The sequence below is a fragment of the Nilaparvata lugens genome, chromosome 4 (assembly GCF_014356525.2).
Source record: "Nilaparvata lugens isolate BPH chromosome 4, ASM1435652v1, whole genome shotgun sequence".
NCBI classification, from domain to species: domain Eukaryota; kingdom Metazoa; phylum Arthropoda; class Insecta; order Hemiptera; family Delphacidae; genus Nilaparvata; species Nilaparvata lugens.
Window position 1 is genome coordinate 19,305,741 of NC_052507.1, and position 18,244 is coordinate 19,323,984.

The window sequence follows — 18,244 nt, forward strand, 5'->3', positions numbered from 1 at the left end:
GTGGTTTTCATTGGTAAACACATAGTCTATTCACTCATTGCTACTAAACTTCTGTGATTTTTTTCATAAAGATAATTCAAGTTCAATCATTTTTGGTATAAAAGTGAACTTTGAAATTAATTGAAGAAATCAAAGATAATGCGATTAGTCATTTTTTATTTGAAATCATTTTAATTACCAACTAATTTTGAAATTGAGTTTAGAACACAACTACCACAATTTATTGGTGAAAAACATAAATATTACATATTAACCATAAAGTAAAGAACTTCAAGAGAGTCTGCGGTTCTTTGCTGAGTCGTAGTAAAATAATGATTTATAGACTCATATGGTGGACTCATATAGTGAAGTTCACGTTATAATTTCAGTGGAAAAAATAGGACAACAGCGTTGCTGATTCTCTGCCGTGTCATTGCGCCTTCTACAGAATAATAATAATAATAATAATAATAATAATAATAATAATATTATCAGCCTTCTACAGAAGATGGCTGATTCCGGTATATAATATCAGATCTAATATCTGTACCTCAGATTTAGAAGGACGTAAATATCAAACGAATGATTTCACAGGATATTACACTCCCAGCCGGGGCTAAAAGAGCGTAAGACGAATCAGCATTAAACTTACTTGTGAATTTTATTACTGGACTCACGTTGTTTCAGTTTTAATGCTTACTGGACTTACGCTCTTTCAGCTCTGGCTATCTTCAAAACAATCAACTGCATAGGACTTACTTTATTTTGAATCTATTGAGTTCGAAAAACTGAACAACTTAATTTTGTCAAAAAATGGACTTACGTTCCTCTAGCTCTGTGGTACAGATATTAGCTGTTCATTCTTGTTAAAAATAACCAATTCAATTTATTCGACAGGAGAAAATATTTTTCAATGATTCAAATTAATAATAAATTTTCATCATTAAAATTACATATTTTTATTATTTTATCTATTTATATTTCTACATTTTTAAAAACCATCTGGCAACGTTTCTGAGCTGGAATAGGATAGCATGTTGCTATCTGCTTTGTCGAATGATAAGACAAGGATAGCAACACCAATGTTAATCAAATGCTGCCATTAAAACGTGAACCTCACTATAGTCCCTGATATATCCCATTTATTTTAACTGGTTTTTCTTTTATCGAATTTCAGGATTTACTAGAGTAGACCACACAAAATAATCGGATGGAAATGGGAATGGCTGAGACCCCGCTCACCGGGTGCACCGATAGACGTTGCCAATTCGTCGGGTGTATCATAAAAATATAAATTAATCGTCAGCTATAATCAGTTATGGACAAAATAAACAAAAAATAACTCTAACTTGTGATTGCTAAACAAAGCAAGTCTTAGTTTTGATTATTTCCAGTCAAGATTTTTCGTTTCAAGAAGCTTCAATCGTTTCTGTTAGTTTTTGTTGTTAACAGTTTGTTGCATTTCCTGAGTTTCATTTATCTTAGTTAATTTTGAAAGACGGTGCGATGGGCGATCAACAACGAACTGCTGAACACTCGCAACAACACTTTGTTAAATTTACACGTAAAGGACGGCAGGATCTTCAGAGTCAAAGTAAAAATATAATTAGTAATGTTCTCAGTTTTTTTAAAAATTTGGCGGAGAATCCGGAAGAACGGAAAAAATTGAACTTTTATCAAGTGATGAAGTTAACTGCGCAGGCATGTGATGTGTCAGTAAAAACAGTCCAACGGATAAAACGAACGTTAGATTCTGTAGAAGATGATGAAGAAGTCCAATTTGAAACGCCCAGAAAACGGTACAAGAGAAACAGCACAAAAACAGAACTGAATGACTTTGAAAAACAAGTGGTTCGTGATACCGTCTTTCAGTATTATGACATAGGTGAGTTTCCAACTGCGAATAAGTTAAGGATAGACCTTGAACAGAAAATTGGCTATTCAGGATCTGAAGACTCAGTTCTCAGATTATTAAAATCTCTTGGTTTTAAGTTTAGAAAATTCAACGATGGACGTAAATATTTGATGGAACATCAGGATATTGCAGCGAGTAGGGCCACGTTCTTAAGAAAAATGCACTCAATAAGAAATGAGTCTCGGCCCATTGTGTATTTAGATGAAACTTGGGTTTCTCAAAATCATACAGATCAATATATTTGGCAGAACTCTAACAACAGTGGAGGATTGAAAGTGCCAACAGGAAAAGAGGAGCGCCTGATAATAGCACATGCAGGATCTGCAACTACAGGATTCATTCCTGATGCTAAGCTTGTTTTTCGTGAAGGAGAGAGGACACAAAACTGCGATTACCATTCCGAAATGAACAGTAGTTTGTTCAAGGAGTGGTTTGTAGACAAGTTGTTATGTCGTCTTGAAGAGGGAAGTGTCATCGTAATGGATAATGCGAGTTACCACTCTGCACTGAGGGACAAGATCCCAGATTCCAAATGGAAGAAGAATGAAATCATTGAGTGGTTATCTGTTAGAAACATACCTCACGATCCCACTCTCACCAATGCAGAGCTCTTGTCAATTAAAGAGATCAAAACGGCAGAAAATAGGTATGAACTTGACTGCATTGCCAATGAAATGGGTCATGAGGTCGTCCGCCTTCCACCCTACCACTGCCTGTACAACCCAATTGAGTGGATTTGGGCTCAGGTGAAGAGAGAAGTGGCTTCCAGGAACACCACCTTCAAGCTGGCCGATGTGGAGAAACTCACCAATGATGTTCTAGACAACGTCACAAAAGAGGACTGGGCGAAATGTGTTGAACAAGCAGAAGATCTGCAAGAAGCTGACTTCCAAAAACAGTGCTCTAGAGACATCATCATGGAGCCAATCGTCATCGATCTGGCAGACAGTAGTGACGTATCCGACATTGAAATAATTGAGGACGATTGAGAGCACTGAGTGCTGCATTTCAAGTATCTCGGTTTCTGCATCTCATACAGCTCAGGCTTGGTGAGAAAGTTTGTTTATATTTCTAGAAAAGTAATTTTTTAATAGATTTGAATGGTTTTATTCATATTTTAAACATGCATTACTATTGATTTGTAAAAAAATAAACTGGAAGTTATGACTCATTGGATTGAATACTTGAAAAATCATTTTTGAATACTGGTACAAATAATCTAGGTATCTTTACTCTATGATGCTAATCAAATTAAGGTGGATACAGACTTATGCGTCATGATCACGCGCATTTCTCTTTTCACCAGCTGATGCAATTCTTATTAATAATAATAAATTTGACTTTATTCCTGTGTAAAGGGTACAAAACAAGTAAAAATAAAGAGTAAAAGGAATAATAAGTATACGCAGGTATTATCTGCTACACTGTAGCACTTCTATGCTGTATTCTGTGACTATGGAAAATACAGTTAGAAAAAATACAGCTATTTACTATCTGAATTTGTAAAGAAACAGATATAATAAGCATATCATCAGCTTATGAAAAGTTACTGGGGGGAAAGTAGGTAAGCGGTGTAACGATGGAAATCTTCGGTTGCAAGCTATGTATTTTGTATACTAACACCCTGCAAAAATTCAGCTTTCCCCTAATTTGTTGCGCAAACCCCTGTTTTTTGTCTCCATGAACTGAGCTATTTAGAAAATTTGTTTTGCGGATGCTGTTTTTTGTCTCCATGAACTGAGCTATTTAGAAAATTTGTTTTGCGGATGATGCCCACATGAGCTTTTGGCCTTGTGCGTGGGCAATGGAAAGTGCGTTGGTGAATTAATGAGATGATCAAACGTCCATGGCTTCGGCGGGTTTCGAGCCCACAAACCAGGCGATGCTAGCAGACCGAAGTTTTTACAATTCGTACATACTAAGACATCAACATAAATCAACTGAAAAATTCCATATTATATAATTCCATCATATCCTTTCAATAATATTTATATAATATATTTCAGTATCCGTTACCTATGATTTATTGTTTGAATCACGCTATAAACCCTTTTGTCAACTCTTTTATCTTCTGGTGAGCTGATGAAAAACTACTAAATCGTAACAACTATAAATCCATTTCTGATCTAGGAACAATATTTATCATAACATTTTTGTTATATTATTTGAATACACATCTTTGTGAGTATTCAAAGATGGGCCAATCAAAGACGTATCATTGTGCGAAATCTCAATGTGAGGACAAAGAGGTTAGTAATGATAGTTGAAGCTAAAAATAAAACAAGCCTGAAAATATTCGCTCAGGTGTTTTTCAAAATAGAAGGTGCATTGTTATCAGGTGTATCTAGAAATCTATATGAGATAAAGCTCCTACTTGTTCTCAGGTTGTAGAGCACAAAGTTACGTCCAGAGGGATTTTGAGTTATACATTTTATGGTGACAATCGGAAGATATTGTTGATTAAAAACGGGGATACATCAAAATTGATTTGATTTTTTCATAAAATTTTACTCATTTTTGGAAAAATGTAACTCAGTATCTCTTATTGAAGATAGAGAGCTCCGAATGATTTCATTTTATATTCTAAAAAAGGCGAGGAGTGATTTTTTCTTTCCGATTTGACGGAAATAGCTTAGAACTGGAAAATGAACAAAAAATACGAGGTTTTTTGGGCACAATGTATTTAAGCACCAGGAAATTTTGCATGAAAAAAATTTGATGTGGACTTCTCTTACAATATTGCAAGCACCAATGTATATTATAGTGACTGGACTAAAAGTCTAGCCCTCTAATTCAGTTTTGTTGAAAAAGTATGTGATGATATATAGAATAATCTCAGTGTTTTTATATGTTAAATTTTGCAAATTTTCAAGTTTAATAACTTTATCTTCTATGTTCAAGCTCAAAAACAAATTATAAAGTTTAATAACTTAAACATCTTCTATGTTCAAGCCGCAATAGTGAATGCGGCCTCGGAGAATTCTTAGTGATTAAGAGATCTAAATTTTGCTTATTCAATAATTCAAGATAATTATTATTGACGAAAATCCAAATCAGATGCTGTAAAGATAACCTGAAAAGCTTATTCCCGAATAATTAAGATTATGTAAAATTTATTGAATCAGATCACAACAGCGAGAAAATATTACTAGGATATTGTTAAGTCCCCGAGTCTCCATTATACCTCACACAAAACCACTTACATTGCAGTACCATAACCATACACAAAATTCCTGTGGGTAACTATAACGAGCCGGCCCCATACCACAAATGATTTACCGCAATCACAATGTAAGAATCACTCGTTGCTGGTCGATTGCAACTGGATTTAGGTACTAGAATAAAATATCGTTTATAACGGATAGCCACTATATGAACGCTGTTTGGTATGTGCTAAGAATATTGGAAGCTTCAAATCTTGGAAGATATGGTTATGATCCCTATCTCTAAAAAAGTGGTACCGGTACAAAAAAGATATTTTTGTTACATGAAAATAAGGATCCAAAAGCAAACAGTAATATTTTCGAGACACTAAATTGGAACAAGTAACTTTTTTAATACCGTCTATATTGAAACAGAGCTATTTTTAAAAGTCTGAACCTGATTCACTCTCTTTCCGGCAATAATATTAATGTATTGCAAAACAAGAATGATTGCTGTTCTCTGAATTTCAATTCAATTATGCAAAACTGGAGGAGCTGACTGATAGGCCTAACAGGCAAATTGATGTTGAGTTGTTGACATCTCGGATCAGGAGTTGAACCTGGAACTGCCACTTTTATGGGCTTGCTAGAAAAGACCAATCTTTCGTCTGAAAATACCACAATAATCACATCTTAAAAATACAGTGGAGACATTTTTTACTCATTCAAGTAACAAATTAGATAATTTAGATCATTTGTCAGTGATAGTTTCTTATACATCCGGTTCGAGGATATTCGTGACATTTTTCATACAATTAATTTATTTCCAATCCAATTCATTTTTGAAAGCCAGGAAAAATATTTAGTCTATCAGCATCCGGAAAGGATGGTCACTCAAACAAGAAGGAGAATATACAGTCAATTCCGAATTTTCTAATGTGTGCTCTCCTATAATATAATTATATCAATTGTTTGATGATAATATTAGGAGGATACTACAAGCATAAAACCAAACTAAAACGCATTCAAACTCATCACAATTTTATATTATTTTCCCCATCAAAGTATGTTTGATTGTTTGAGGTTTATTCAATCAGTCTAATACACTAATATACATATACTTATTTTATCTTTATTACGATATTCATTATGAGATTTTTCAATAATGAAACTTCAACAGTACTTCGTAGAATCTCTTATATAGTAAATTGGAAGAGGAACCAATTAATAATCCTGTAACTTCTTCTCTAACAATAATTACTTATACCCTAATTCAAGTGATGGAAATAGTTCACAAAATAACTCTAAACAGAATCTGGGTTAGCTCTGTCAGAAGCCTATCTCTGACAGAATAATTTTCTTCTGTCAAAATCCTACAAACTCCCAAAGCTATCCTGTATATAAATGAATTTAATGTTATTCAGTGTGACCCTGGACATGTTCCGTGATATGAGATCAGTCCTATTCTGAACAGATTCTCCCTATAATATAACTCAAATACAACTGCATGAAATCTCTGCAATGACTCACAAAGTTGTTTGATGTTTTAACAGTTTTCTCTACTCAAATTTTATATTTGAAAAATTCATTACTATATTTGTATAAAAGTCTCTATCTTAGATTTCTTATTTCACTATCGTCTGTGTTTGGCTACAAAACTGAGTTACAAGGTTACCAATAGCAATAATAGAACACTGAACACAAAAGTACTGATTAAAATAGCGACCCTTGTACCATAACAATCTGCGTTATAAGTGTTTTTTAAAACTTTTTTGCTTTGAATGACGTATTTCTAATTATCTCTGAGGAAACAGTCAAATTCATCGCATAATTGGACTATTCGCTCTGCGATGGCCAAGCAAACAAACATCACCTATCTGTCCTCGCGACAGTTAATCAGTTGTGCGAACTCGTGAATGACATTCGCATCAATGAAAGCAGTGGACTCTCTGTGAGATTGTAATTGTTGTACAGTATTGTCAGACCCCGTGACCAATATCTATGATTTTAATTTGTTGATGTTGTCTATACATTAAATGTTGTAATTGTTGATGACAATAAAAATATTTGATTTGATGGTAAACAACTGGTATTTGAATACAATACATAGATCACCCACACTCTTTGACAGCTCCAATACATATTGATAATTTTATTAAAGTAAATGTTGAGTTTCAATCATTCCAACAGCCACAGAGTCACTATGGTCACCTCGATATTACTTTTATTACAGGAAATGAATCACATTTTGCCACACTCACAAAACATTGACAAAAAAACAAAAGTTTCTCTCCCATTATAACATCGCACTACATTGTGAGCTTCCATTCAGGGACTTCATGATAATCGAATATCAAGCAATCTCTCATTATTGATCTCAATTATTATGGGATGAGTAACGATGAGGAACGCCAAAAATTCGTAATGCACCACTACCTCCGTAAACCTCTGTTCACGGAGTTAGTAAATGCACACGAATGATCCCTAACATTAGTTTGGTATCAATTTGTACTCACAAATAATCCTACTCCTGCTTGTATCATAGTAAAATTACATTTAAAATTTGGAACTTTCAAGCTCGGATGATTTTTAAGATCATTTTGTCATTCACCAAAACTGAGCAGCTCTGCAGCTGTGTTTTATGGTGTTCTCAAGAAGTTATTTGTGGAAGAAGATATTTATGAATCAGCGATTCTGTATCAGTTAGTCTACTCTCTTTTTCTCTTTGTACTCACGGTGGAACTTGTTATAGCTATTTGGTCCATGTCATACAAAATGTAATGTGAAATCTATTTATATAACAACTTATTAATAACAATATATAACAATTTATTAATAACAACTTATAACTTGTCTTATATAAATTTATTGAGCTAAAGAATGACATACTCATCTGTGATTGCAAATTAGAAGCGAATGACAATGTTCCATATTCATAGGTTGGTGTTGAATTGATGTTATCAAGTGCTCAAATTGATGTGCGTTTTTTAATGGGGAGAAAATATTACAAAGTACTTATACAAATGATTCAGATCTATCAACATCTTCTAGTACCAATATAGGCCTACTGTCACTTTATTGACGTAGGCAATAACGTAGAACTTGTCAGTACGAAATGAAATTTCTATATGAATCATTCCATTATAATTTACTCCACCACAATGGGATATTAAATTGTGAGTTTGTTTTCCTCAACAATACAATTCAAATATATTTCCTTTCTGCTACAATAGAAAATAAAATCATACGAGCTAACATTTCACAGAATAATTAGGAAAAACTGCAAAGGCATAAGCCTGAGCGCAGGAAAACGAACAAAAATATTTTCTAATTACATATTTAATCAATATAGATTTATACGATATCTCAAAGAATATAAGAAAATTATTATTCATAATAATAATACGTGATGAATGATTTTTTGTTAATTATATGTTTGGATCAAAATTATTTTCACTTATTTAGACATTATCCAATGCTTTTTGTGTAGTTGAGAAGTTGTTGATAATATTGTGGTAATTTTTCATATTAAATAAAAATATAAATTTTTTTTTTAATATTAGCATAGTTTAAGCTATTGTTTCTCTATGATATTATTCAATGCAATTAGATTGCAGTTGAATTCATATGTAGGCTTGGTGGTATAGACTTATTTTAGACTAAACCATTCACAGACTAAAATAGAACGGAGTGCATTCACTTCTCCAATGTTAGAATAATGTGGAGAGAAATGCCCTAGAGATTCCAGAAACTCCAATATATTTATCATTGTATGTACTTTGATCTTTTATTGCAGTAACTGCAATCAAATGTAGACTAAGGTAGACTTATTTTAGATTAAACCATTCACAGATAAAAATAGAACGGAGTGCATTCACTTCTCTAATGTTAGAGATCTGAAGAGAAATGCTCTAGAAATTCCAGAAACTCCTATATATTTATCATTGTATGCACTTTGATCTTTGATTGCAGTTGAATTCCTATGTAAGCTTAGGTGGACTTATTTTAGATTAAACCGTTCACATAGAAAAACAGAACGGAGTGCATTCACTTCTATTTTGATGAAGAGAATTCTTCTTATTTAATCTCCAATATCTGAAGAGAAATGCCCTAGAAATTCCAGAAACTCTCCAAAATATCTATCATTGTTTTCACTTGTAGAAAGAATGCGATTCCAATTGCGATTGTCTCAATCTGGATGCAGTGCTATGAAACTAGTAAGTAGTAGAAGATAGTATGAAGATACTATGAAGATAGTAAGTAGTTGTAGGACAACACAAATCAAGTGGAGTTTGGAGAGGGATGGAAGAGAGGATCGGTGTGTTGATGTTGAAATGGAGGGGTAGAGAGGGACCCGTTACAAAAGCATAGCCGCCGGTGAATCGGCCTTCAGTCGGCCAAAGCCAACACACAGCACTCGCTGTCACTGTCAGTCTGTCTCTGCTTTCACTCAGACATCTTCCATCTCTCACTGTCAAACTCTCTATTCATTTGCCAAGTTCGGAATAGTAAGTTAGTTTCGGACCAAGGACCCGCGTTTTCTGATTCCCGCTTCCCGACTCACGCGAACGCGAACCGTCAGCATGAGACCAAAGCCGGATATTTTCAGCCACCTGTGCTCCTGCTACGGTGATCTGGTTATCAGTGAGGACTCTCAGCAGGATGAGGGCCTTCACAACGAGGTGAGCTCCACCAAAACCACCTATATTTCTTACCGAAACCCTCAATTACAGCGGTCTAAAATTGACAAAAATAATTTATATAGAAACTTGAAGAAAAAACGAAACTTTGTTGTGAAGAAATTGTTAAACATGATATGATTCATTATGAATCACATATTATTATTGTTTATGATATGATAAACCATAATATGAATCAGTCTGGATATCATCCTACTGATTAGTATTTTATGAATAGTATTTTTGCATCATTTTATTGTCTCTTTTCTGTTTGGGGGTACTTGTAATATAAGTAGAAATACAAATCTCAGTACCCTTTTTGAATTAATTTATCACAACATGTTTCGGACACTCATGCCATTCTCAAGATAAAATAATTCAAAAAGGGTACTGAGATTTGTATTTCTATTTATGATTTTGCCTCCCTTTGTAGAAATAAAGATAAATCCTACATCAATTCAATTCAAAATGTATTTATTTTGCACATCAATACATAAAATTATGACAAAAAATAATTGTTTGTTTACATAATTTACCTTATGTGTAATTATAGAAATAACTTCATTTGATAAATAAAATAGCCATCAAATAAAAATAATGGAAAAGTACTACCCAAAATGGATTTTTTTAAATACGGTAGTACTCAGAGGTTTAGGACCGCCCGCCCTAACAAATTTACAAGAATTTCATCGGATAACAATGAAAAAGATATAAAAGATTGAATTAAACAATTGACATCAGCCATCAAAGCTGATATTATTTAGGTTTTGTTTTCTCCTTATAGGAATTTTTCTCTTATCAAACTAACATTGAAAGATTGAGACTATAAAATAATGATTTGTATATTGGGTGTGATAAACAATAATAATTAAGTTTGCTCTTTACTATGCTATGAAATTTTATATACTTATTTGGGCTTTTTAGGGTGGGGTGGTGTGGATTTTAAATGAGGAAAATTGAAAATTCTAAATACAATCTTTACCTGGCTCAGTCAATTCCCTATAGGATAATTGAAGTCTGAGACCAAAAACTCACTCCTACACTGAACACTGTCCAAAATCCAAGGACTCACAGCAACAAACAGCAACTAACTGCCACTAACTGCAACTAACTGCAACTCAAATGCCACTAACTGCCACTAACTTGCAAGCATGGTCTGCCTGTTTATATACTAGAACCACGATTTTCCACCCCTCATCACCTTCGCCCTCTAGCTCCGCCTACACTCAAACTCTTCAGCTAATATTCTGCTTACAATTGGATTCACATATCAATTTGAATTCACTATAATGTTTATTATGTTATATCATTTTAAACTATGGCTCCCCTTCATTATTAAAACAAATGATATCATATATTTTATCCATATTTAAACTCTAAAGTTTGGATACTGACAATGAATGCATTGATTTGATTAATACAGTGATCAATCTTATAAATCTAATATTGAAAATACTTCAATAATATACACATTAAATGAAGAACAAAACACAATTTCATACAGTATATCATACAATTGAGTTGAATAAATCAAATTAATAAGATACCAATCAATTACGACTCAATAATAAATTAAACAGGTTTCTCATACTCATTGTCAACATGTTTCAATCAAATATACCAATTTATTTATTTACAAATTTGTCCTTAGCCTATGAATTCGGATTCAACTAACTTAATTAGCTTATAATAATTATTAAATTATAATTTATTGTACAACATTATTTGTTGAATACTTTATACATATAGCCTAATCTACTTCATGACCTAATTTATAAATACATCTACTCATATATCATGTTTATCGTTTTATGTGATTACCATTCAAATAACTGATCATCAAATAATTGCTTCAAAATATCCATGTGCTGACCACGTGGTAAAATTTTAGCATATGCTGACCACGTGGTTACATTGAAAATTAATATCTATATTTACTTCTCTCCTAACTATATATCTATATCGCTATTCACAATCTTCATTCACCTGCCATCAACTTATGCTATAGATATATACAAGGGTTGAACACAAAGCACAGTGGGCCATGTGGTTTCTATAGTAAACGTGTCTGTGACTGACATTTGAATACTGTTACGTTTCTAGAAAGAATGATTTTGTCTCAAACTATTTGAAAAGAATAATGCCCCAGCGTCTGTCTAGGTGAGCTATTCAAATGCATTCTCAATAGTCTCGAGAAACGGTTCTTTTTTATATTCTAGCTCTTCGAGCGTTCATATTCCTAAATACAATATGTTCAGAGCACGTGTTGCAACAAATAACATATATCTACAATTTTTAAATTTTAGGAGAGCACATGGTCGCCATTTGTGGCTCACCATCAAATAAAAATAATGGAAAAGTACTACCCAAAATGGATTTTTTAAATATGGTAGTAAATATGGTAATATTTAAATGGTAAATATGGTAGTACTCAGAGGTTTAGGACCGCCCGCCCTAACAAATTTGCAAGAATTCCATCGGATAACAAAGAAAAAGATATAAAAAAATTGAATTAATTGACATCAGCCATCAAAGCTGATATTATTTAGGTTTTGTTTTCTCCTTATAGGAATTTTTCTCTTATCAAACTAATATTGAAAGATTGAGACTATAAAATAATGATTTGTATATTGGGTGTGATAAACAATAATGATGATGTTTATGTAGCTTTTATTGCTGAAAAGTTCATGACCCATCAAATGTGCGGCCTGACCGTCAAATATGGTTCTGGTCGTAAAATAAAAAAATGTTAGACTGAAAATGTAGGGTCGCCGCCAACCTGTCTCCCCGACAACTAGTCTCCTCGCTATTTTGATCACATGTGATCAAAATACTCCCTGCAGGTGGTCACCTGCAGGCGTCAGTTGATAAGTATAAGTATATATATGGCCTATATCAGCAATAACTGAATCATGTGGAAAAATCGTCCTTACTCTTGATTTCCTCATTATTATCAATGAAACTTGCTTAATTATTAGAGAAGATTCAGTAATGGCTCCATAATCTTAAAATTATACTTTCGAATTGGAATTCCTGCCTAGGAATGACTATGATTGGTCTCTGGCAACTAAATGAGGAAAATTGGCATCACTTGATATGACGTACAATTCGATTTTCACGGAACTTGTAGACGGAAGATGTAGACTCAAGCTACTCAATACTCTTATCATCCTAATACTCAATCCTCAATAATTCTTTATCTGATGCATCGAATTCAATCAAGGCTTTTACTTGATTTTTACAAAGGAAGAGAACAATTTCCATGATAGAGAAAACTAGCAAAAGACATAGAGCTCAAGGTAAAAGTTAATTCAATTACTAACCGCTTGAACGATCACTGAAAGTTTCTCCAATTGAACGGTAAATGGAACGTTAATTTGAGTTGTCTGTCGATTTCATTGATGCGTTTAATATTACTCATAATCAGCAGAATTAATTCGTTCAGTGAAAATAACTATAATGTCATTACATAGCCCAAAGGCAATACTGAGGCATCTACTGAGTCTGTTGAATGAGAAGAGAATGTCATTCATCTAAATCACAATTCATATAAATTCAAATTATACACTTTACGTATAGTAACTACAGACCACATATCAAGTGAAATCCGTATCCAATGGGTAATTTCAAGTAGAAACTGTCTGTATAATAATTATATTATTAATTATTATCAATTATTAATAATCCCCTGGAGAATTATATAAAGCCGATCAAGTCGAATGAAGATTGAGTAGTCTATTTGAAAAGAAGTACATAAATATCCTGACAATCTTATGTGAATATAATATCTTATCTATGTGAACAAACTTGTTCCTTAATTGAGTCGCTTTTAACTAGTCTATGATAGATTTGAATCTAAATTGGACATATGTTGAAAGTCTGGATGTTTCTGGAAATTTGAAGCGTCTTAAAGATGTAGAATCTATTTACTCAGAATAATATCCTTGAAATTCTTGGGTCGCGGGGTCAAAAAAAGATCAGCAGTGTTTGAAATGACTACTGACATTTTTTAGGGGTTGGAAACTGATTTTTTTCGAATCTAGGTCTTGGAATTTAGGGCTAGGAATTATTTATCATGGACTTGGGGGGGAGAGGGTAGACACACCTGTCTAAGAGATCTCCTATTCGCCAATACATTTGAATTACATTCGATTCTATAATATAAATGGATACTGAAATAATTGAAGCTATCTGATTAATAAGAGAACAAGGTTTTTTCCTTTCGCTTTTCTTCAAATTACTCACCTCAGCCATGTATACAAGGCTGCCTATGTCACGGTTAATGTTTTTCACGAATTAGCGTGCACTTCGAATGTTAAATCTGTAGGCTACAACGTACGATTTATTCAATTGCTATTATCATAAATAGTAGTTAATAATATTATCACCTGGAAACTATTCTCTTGAAGTATTTCTCTCAATTATTTTGAAAGTGATAAGAATAATAACTACTAATTATTATACTAACTACCACAAATCAATTTTACATCAATATCCAGCTCTTTGTCCACTCATTCCACGAGCAAAACGTTCTACGGATTTCTTATGACATAAATTTTAGTGTTATGGTTATTAGTTTGTGCTTGAGAGATTCGTTCAAAGTCGGAACCTCATCAGGCAATGTTAAGTCCTTATGCTATTATGATTCCAAACAAGTACATTGAATCAAAATACTCAGAATACCTTCTATTCTATTAGATACAGTATCCTATTCACCTTTGATGGAATTAGGATAGATTGAGTTCCAATCTCCAGTAATTGTGACTATGAGTAACTTTCTAGCAATATTTGAGTGTTTTAACAGATTGTCAGTCAAAAATTCACCATCAATCACAAATCTTTAAACCTATTTTCAACAAACGTATCCAATTGCAGTTTTCTAATGTAATTTGCCTTCGAAAATTTCTTCGCCCACATAGAACTAAAATGTGAGATGTGAGGTGATAGATGCTAGAAGCATCCGATATCTATTATAGTTGAGCTTTTCTGCTGTTCATGCTGTCAAGCATATTAATTGCATGCGATTTGTTGAGGATAACCTTGTCAAAACAAGCTGAAAGAGACTCAATCAATTTACCCAAGCCCTAAAGGTGGTTCTCAAAGACTGACTTGCTAGGACAGCTTTCATCGATGAACCTTCGCTCTTTATCTCTTAGAACTGTCAAACTATTGATTAATTTATTACTTTCAACTGCTTCCTTCATAAGACTGGCAAATCAATAACAAAATTATTCCTCTGTGATGGACCGTACTTAAAGATATGAATACTATATTTTGGCAACCAAATTTTTATACACCTACTCATAATTCGTGTAGCAAGGCTCAAGTGCTCAATACTATGAGAATAGAATTTGAAACTATTGGTTCTTGAGAAAGAGACTGTGGACTGCAATAGATTATTAATCGATAGGATCATTTGAACACATGAATAGATTATTTCATTTTTCCAAAGAGCTTTCAGATTTCATTACACAAGGTGAACTTAGCTTGATAGACTCATATTTGTGTGTAGATTTAAACTGCCGTTCTTTGTGGGGAAAACAAGATATAAAGCAAATAAACATAGAGACTTAATTGAAGCAATGCAAAATTATCCAGTGATAAAGATATTTGTAACTTATGATGCAGAAATACTATATGAATGTTAATGCTATTATTCTAGCATACATTATGATGATCATGTAAATGGAAATTAAGTAGTAGGTGACTTTTGAAATTCGAAATATTTGATGAATAAATAGAAGGAAACTCAGGGGCATTGTTCCCGAAAAGTTACACTTCCTGAATTATTACATACTACCACTGCGAAAATGTGCAGGACATGCAAAACTAGTGTAGGCACATCCATCTGCACATTATTGTTCCTGGGGAGTAGTAATTATTGAAAGTTACTTTCAGAAAGTAATAGTTATAGAGAAAAGTAACTCCATCCTTTACACCTAGTACCGTAATTCACTAAATTTAAAAAAACTCTCCATTCACCTGACTTTTTATTTGAACAATGGGCTACCGGTACTGCTATTTCAAAAGGAAAGCATGTAATTTAACTGGAATGCAGTTCTTACGTAATCCACGTGATAGGGAAACATGTATTGTGATAAGAGGAAAACGACGTTTGAAATTATATTGAACTTCTCATATAACAACTGCAAAAAATGCGTCCTGATCTATTCATTTACATACATCTCAGTAGAAAAAATTATAAGATTTTAGCCAATGACAATTTTTGTGATATCAATGATTCGAGATCCGAAATTTCAATCAGATATCAATCTCAACAAAATATCTCACCCGTCTTATCACTATTCAAACAAAAACACAGTAGATTTATAAAAATAAATGGTAAAATGTACATTACTCTTTGTCTTAATTCTCAACAATTGTCTCTTGTGTCCAATGAACTTGTTACAAGTTCCTTTGTGACACTATTCAGGTATTCAGTGTTTCGAAACACTATTCGGTGTTTATTCTTACTAACTTTCGGTATCTTTACTTGGCTTGTACATTGGAATAAGATCTGTAGGCTACTTCATGATGAATAAAGGAACGAATTTACTGAAGAATAACTTGCACAATTCAATATAGGATAGGTTTTTGAAGAATTATTTGAAATCGGTGCTGAAGCAATCTCGCAAGTGACCTCCAATAATAATTTTTTTACTGTACCTGCAGACTGATATGTAGAGTGATTATCTAGTCACCATCAGCTGACTCATAATACACGCATATGGAAAAGGATAGTGATTGAAATAGAATGAGAAAGATGTTATCAGATAGAAATTGTTGTCGGACAGAGATTGTACATGCAACATGACAACTTCCCCTTTGCAGACAGCCTCCAATCAAAAGTGAAGCAAATAAGTGGTTGGCTGTATGAGTCAGTCCAATGTGGGTTGGTCCACTTCCGTAGCTTTATTATATTTGTTCTTCCTTGTTCAACCACCCAAGGATCGAAGAGCAAGGCCAGCTTCTCCAATTACAATCTTTTATTCTGGATCAATTCAATATTCTTTTCATTTGATTAATTTAAATAAATTATGAACAGATATGAATGCAAATGACGCTGAAGTTACATTTTGTTTTCAAACAATCGAGGGCCCAAGTAGCTTACGGTATTCAGTATTTTTCAAAGTTATTTTGTAAACAATAATCACTCATCTTACTCAACTTAATCGGTTGTTGAAATATTTCTTATAAACAATAGTAAAATTCAAAGTAGAATTTACACATTGGAATTACTTGGGTTACAACCTTTCTTTTCAGCAAGCAATTCTACTTGTAATCATCATCAAATCAAAATGTTACAAAAGGTAGGACTTTACAAGAACCATTCCAAAAAAGTTCATTCTTGATAGAATGCATACCATCATCACCATGTTTGTATAGTTATCTACAGATTTAAACACATGTTTTATCAATTTTGCTGATGAGGATGCCCTCGTGAATTCTTGGCATGTAAGAAGATAATAGGTGGATGATGATTCTAAGAGATGTCTGTTTACAGTTTAAAGTTCGGTTCAAGTTGGGTTCCGAACCACCGGGAAGTGGTTTTCAAGATCATCATAGTTAGATGAAGGGGCTAGCCTCAAGAGTAGAGACACCTTTTCAACGGAAGAACCGACAACACGTCACTTATCTGATTCGTGCGATTGGAAACCGTTGTACATGCGAGGACAACCACTCCCACATAATTTAGATTATAATGCATTCTTATCATCTGTAGTAACGCTCTGTTCAGACTTGATAAGGAAGGTTTCTAGGAATAATCAATCCTTGACGGATTGCTTTGAGCTAGAAAAATTTGGCGGTCCATTGATCAGAGTATGCCAGTACGTGTCGTGGACCACGTTGCTCCAGCGTCCTTCTGACATCCAATTTGAGTCACGTGACTTTTGGTTGAATGGGTCACACCTCCAGCCAAGCCCCTGTCGACCGCTGGCTGCTCAGAACTCAGATCAACACACGCTCTCTTCCAAAATAGATTCTCGATCACTTTCCTTTTCAGCTCAACGAGTTCAGCCCAGAATAGCTTTTTCGACGTGCAAACGACTGTAGACGATATGCTATTGTTTCCATATTTGTTCTCCAAAAAATGATTTGATGAAATGGAACCTTTATATGGTATGGATAGCAGGTTAGAAAGATATGCATACTATACTTTACATTATCAAACTATGATTATAGAATGGCTGAATCAATAGTCGTGAGGTCCATTGACTGCTTGAATTATATATACTCATGCGAGGTCGAACTTCCGTCAAGAAATCCCCACAAATGGCAGCCATAGGAATATTATTATAGAATGGCTTGGAATAGGATTACATTTTCGTTTGATGATGTGGCGAAGTTTGGACATTGATGTCCACTCAACCACAATTATTACAGATTATTAAACTGGGAGAGTACAGTTGCGGGTTGAGCCTATGATTGCTCTCTTGAAAATCAGCTTAATTAACTCATGACCTTTTGAATGGATAAACTGATGAAAATATTCTCCTCAAGGCATTTGCAACAATATCTCCTCTGAA

At 33.6% G+C, this 18,244-nt stretch overlaps 1 protein-coding gene across 6 annotated transcripts in view; it reads left to right on the top strand.

Moving 5' to 3' along the window:
- The window catches only part of LOC111061493 (hexokinase type 2), a 71,996-nt gene that overhangs the window by 14,844 nt on the left and 38,908 nt on the right, over nucleotides 1-18,244 (top strand). For 3 of the 6 annotated variants that reach the window (XM_039426873.1, XM_039426871.1, XM_039426870.1), the window contains exon 2: nucleotides 1,157-3,065. In XM_039426873.1, the coding sequence (XP_039282807.1) occupies nucleotides 1,486-2,883 (1,398 nt within the window). In that variant the 5' untranslated portion in view covers nucleotides 1,157-1,485 and the 3' untranslated portion in view covers nucleotides 2,884-3,065. Of the gene's footprint in view, nucleotides 1-1,156; nucleotides 9,720-13,251; nucleotides 13,337-18,244 lie in introns of those variants that run through there. The other 3 variants (XM_039426867.1, XM_039426865.1, XM_039426869.1) reach the window with 3 other exon arrangements.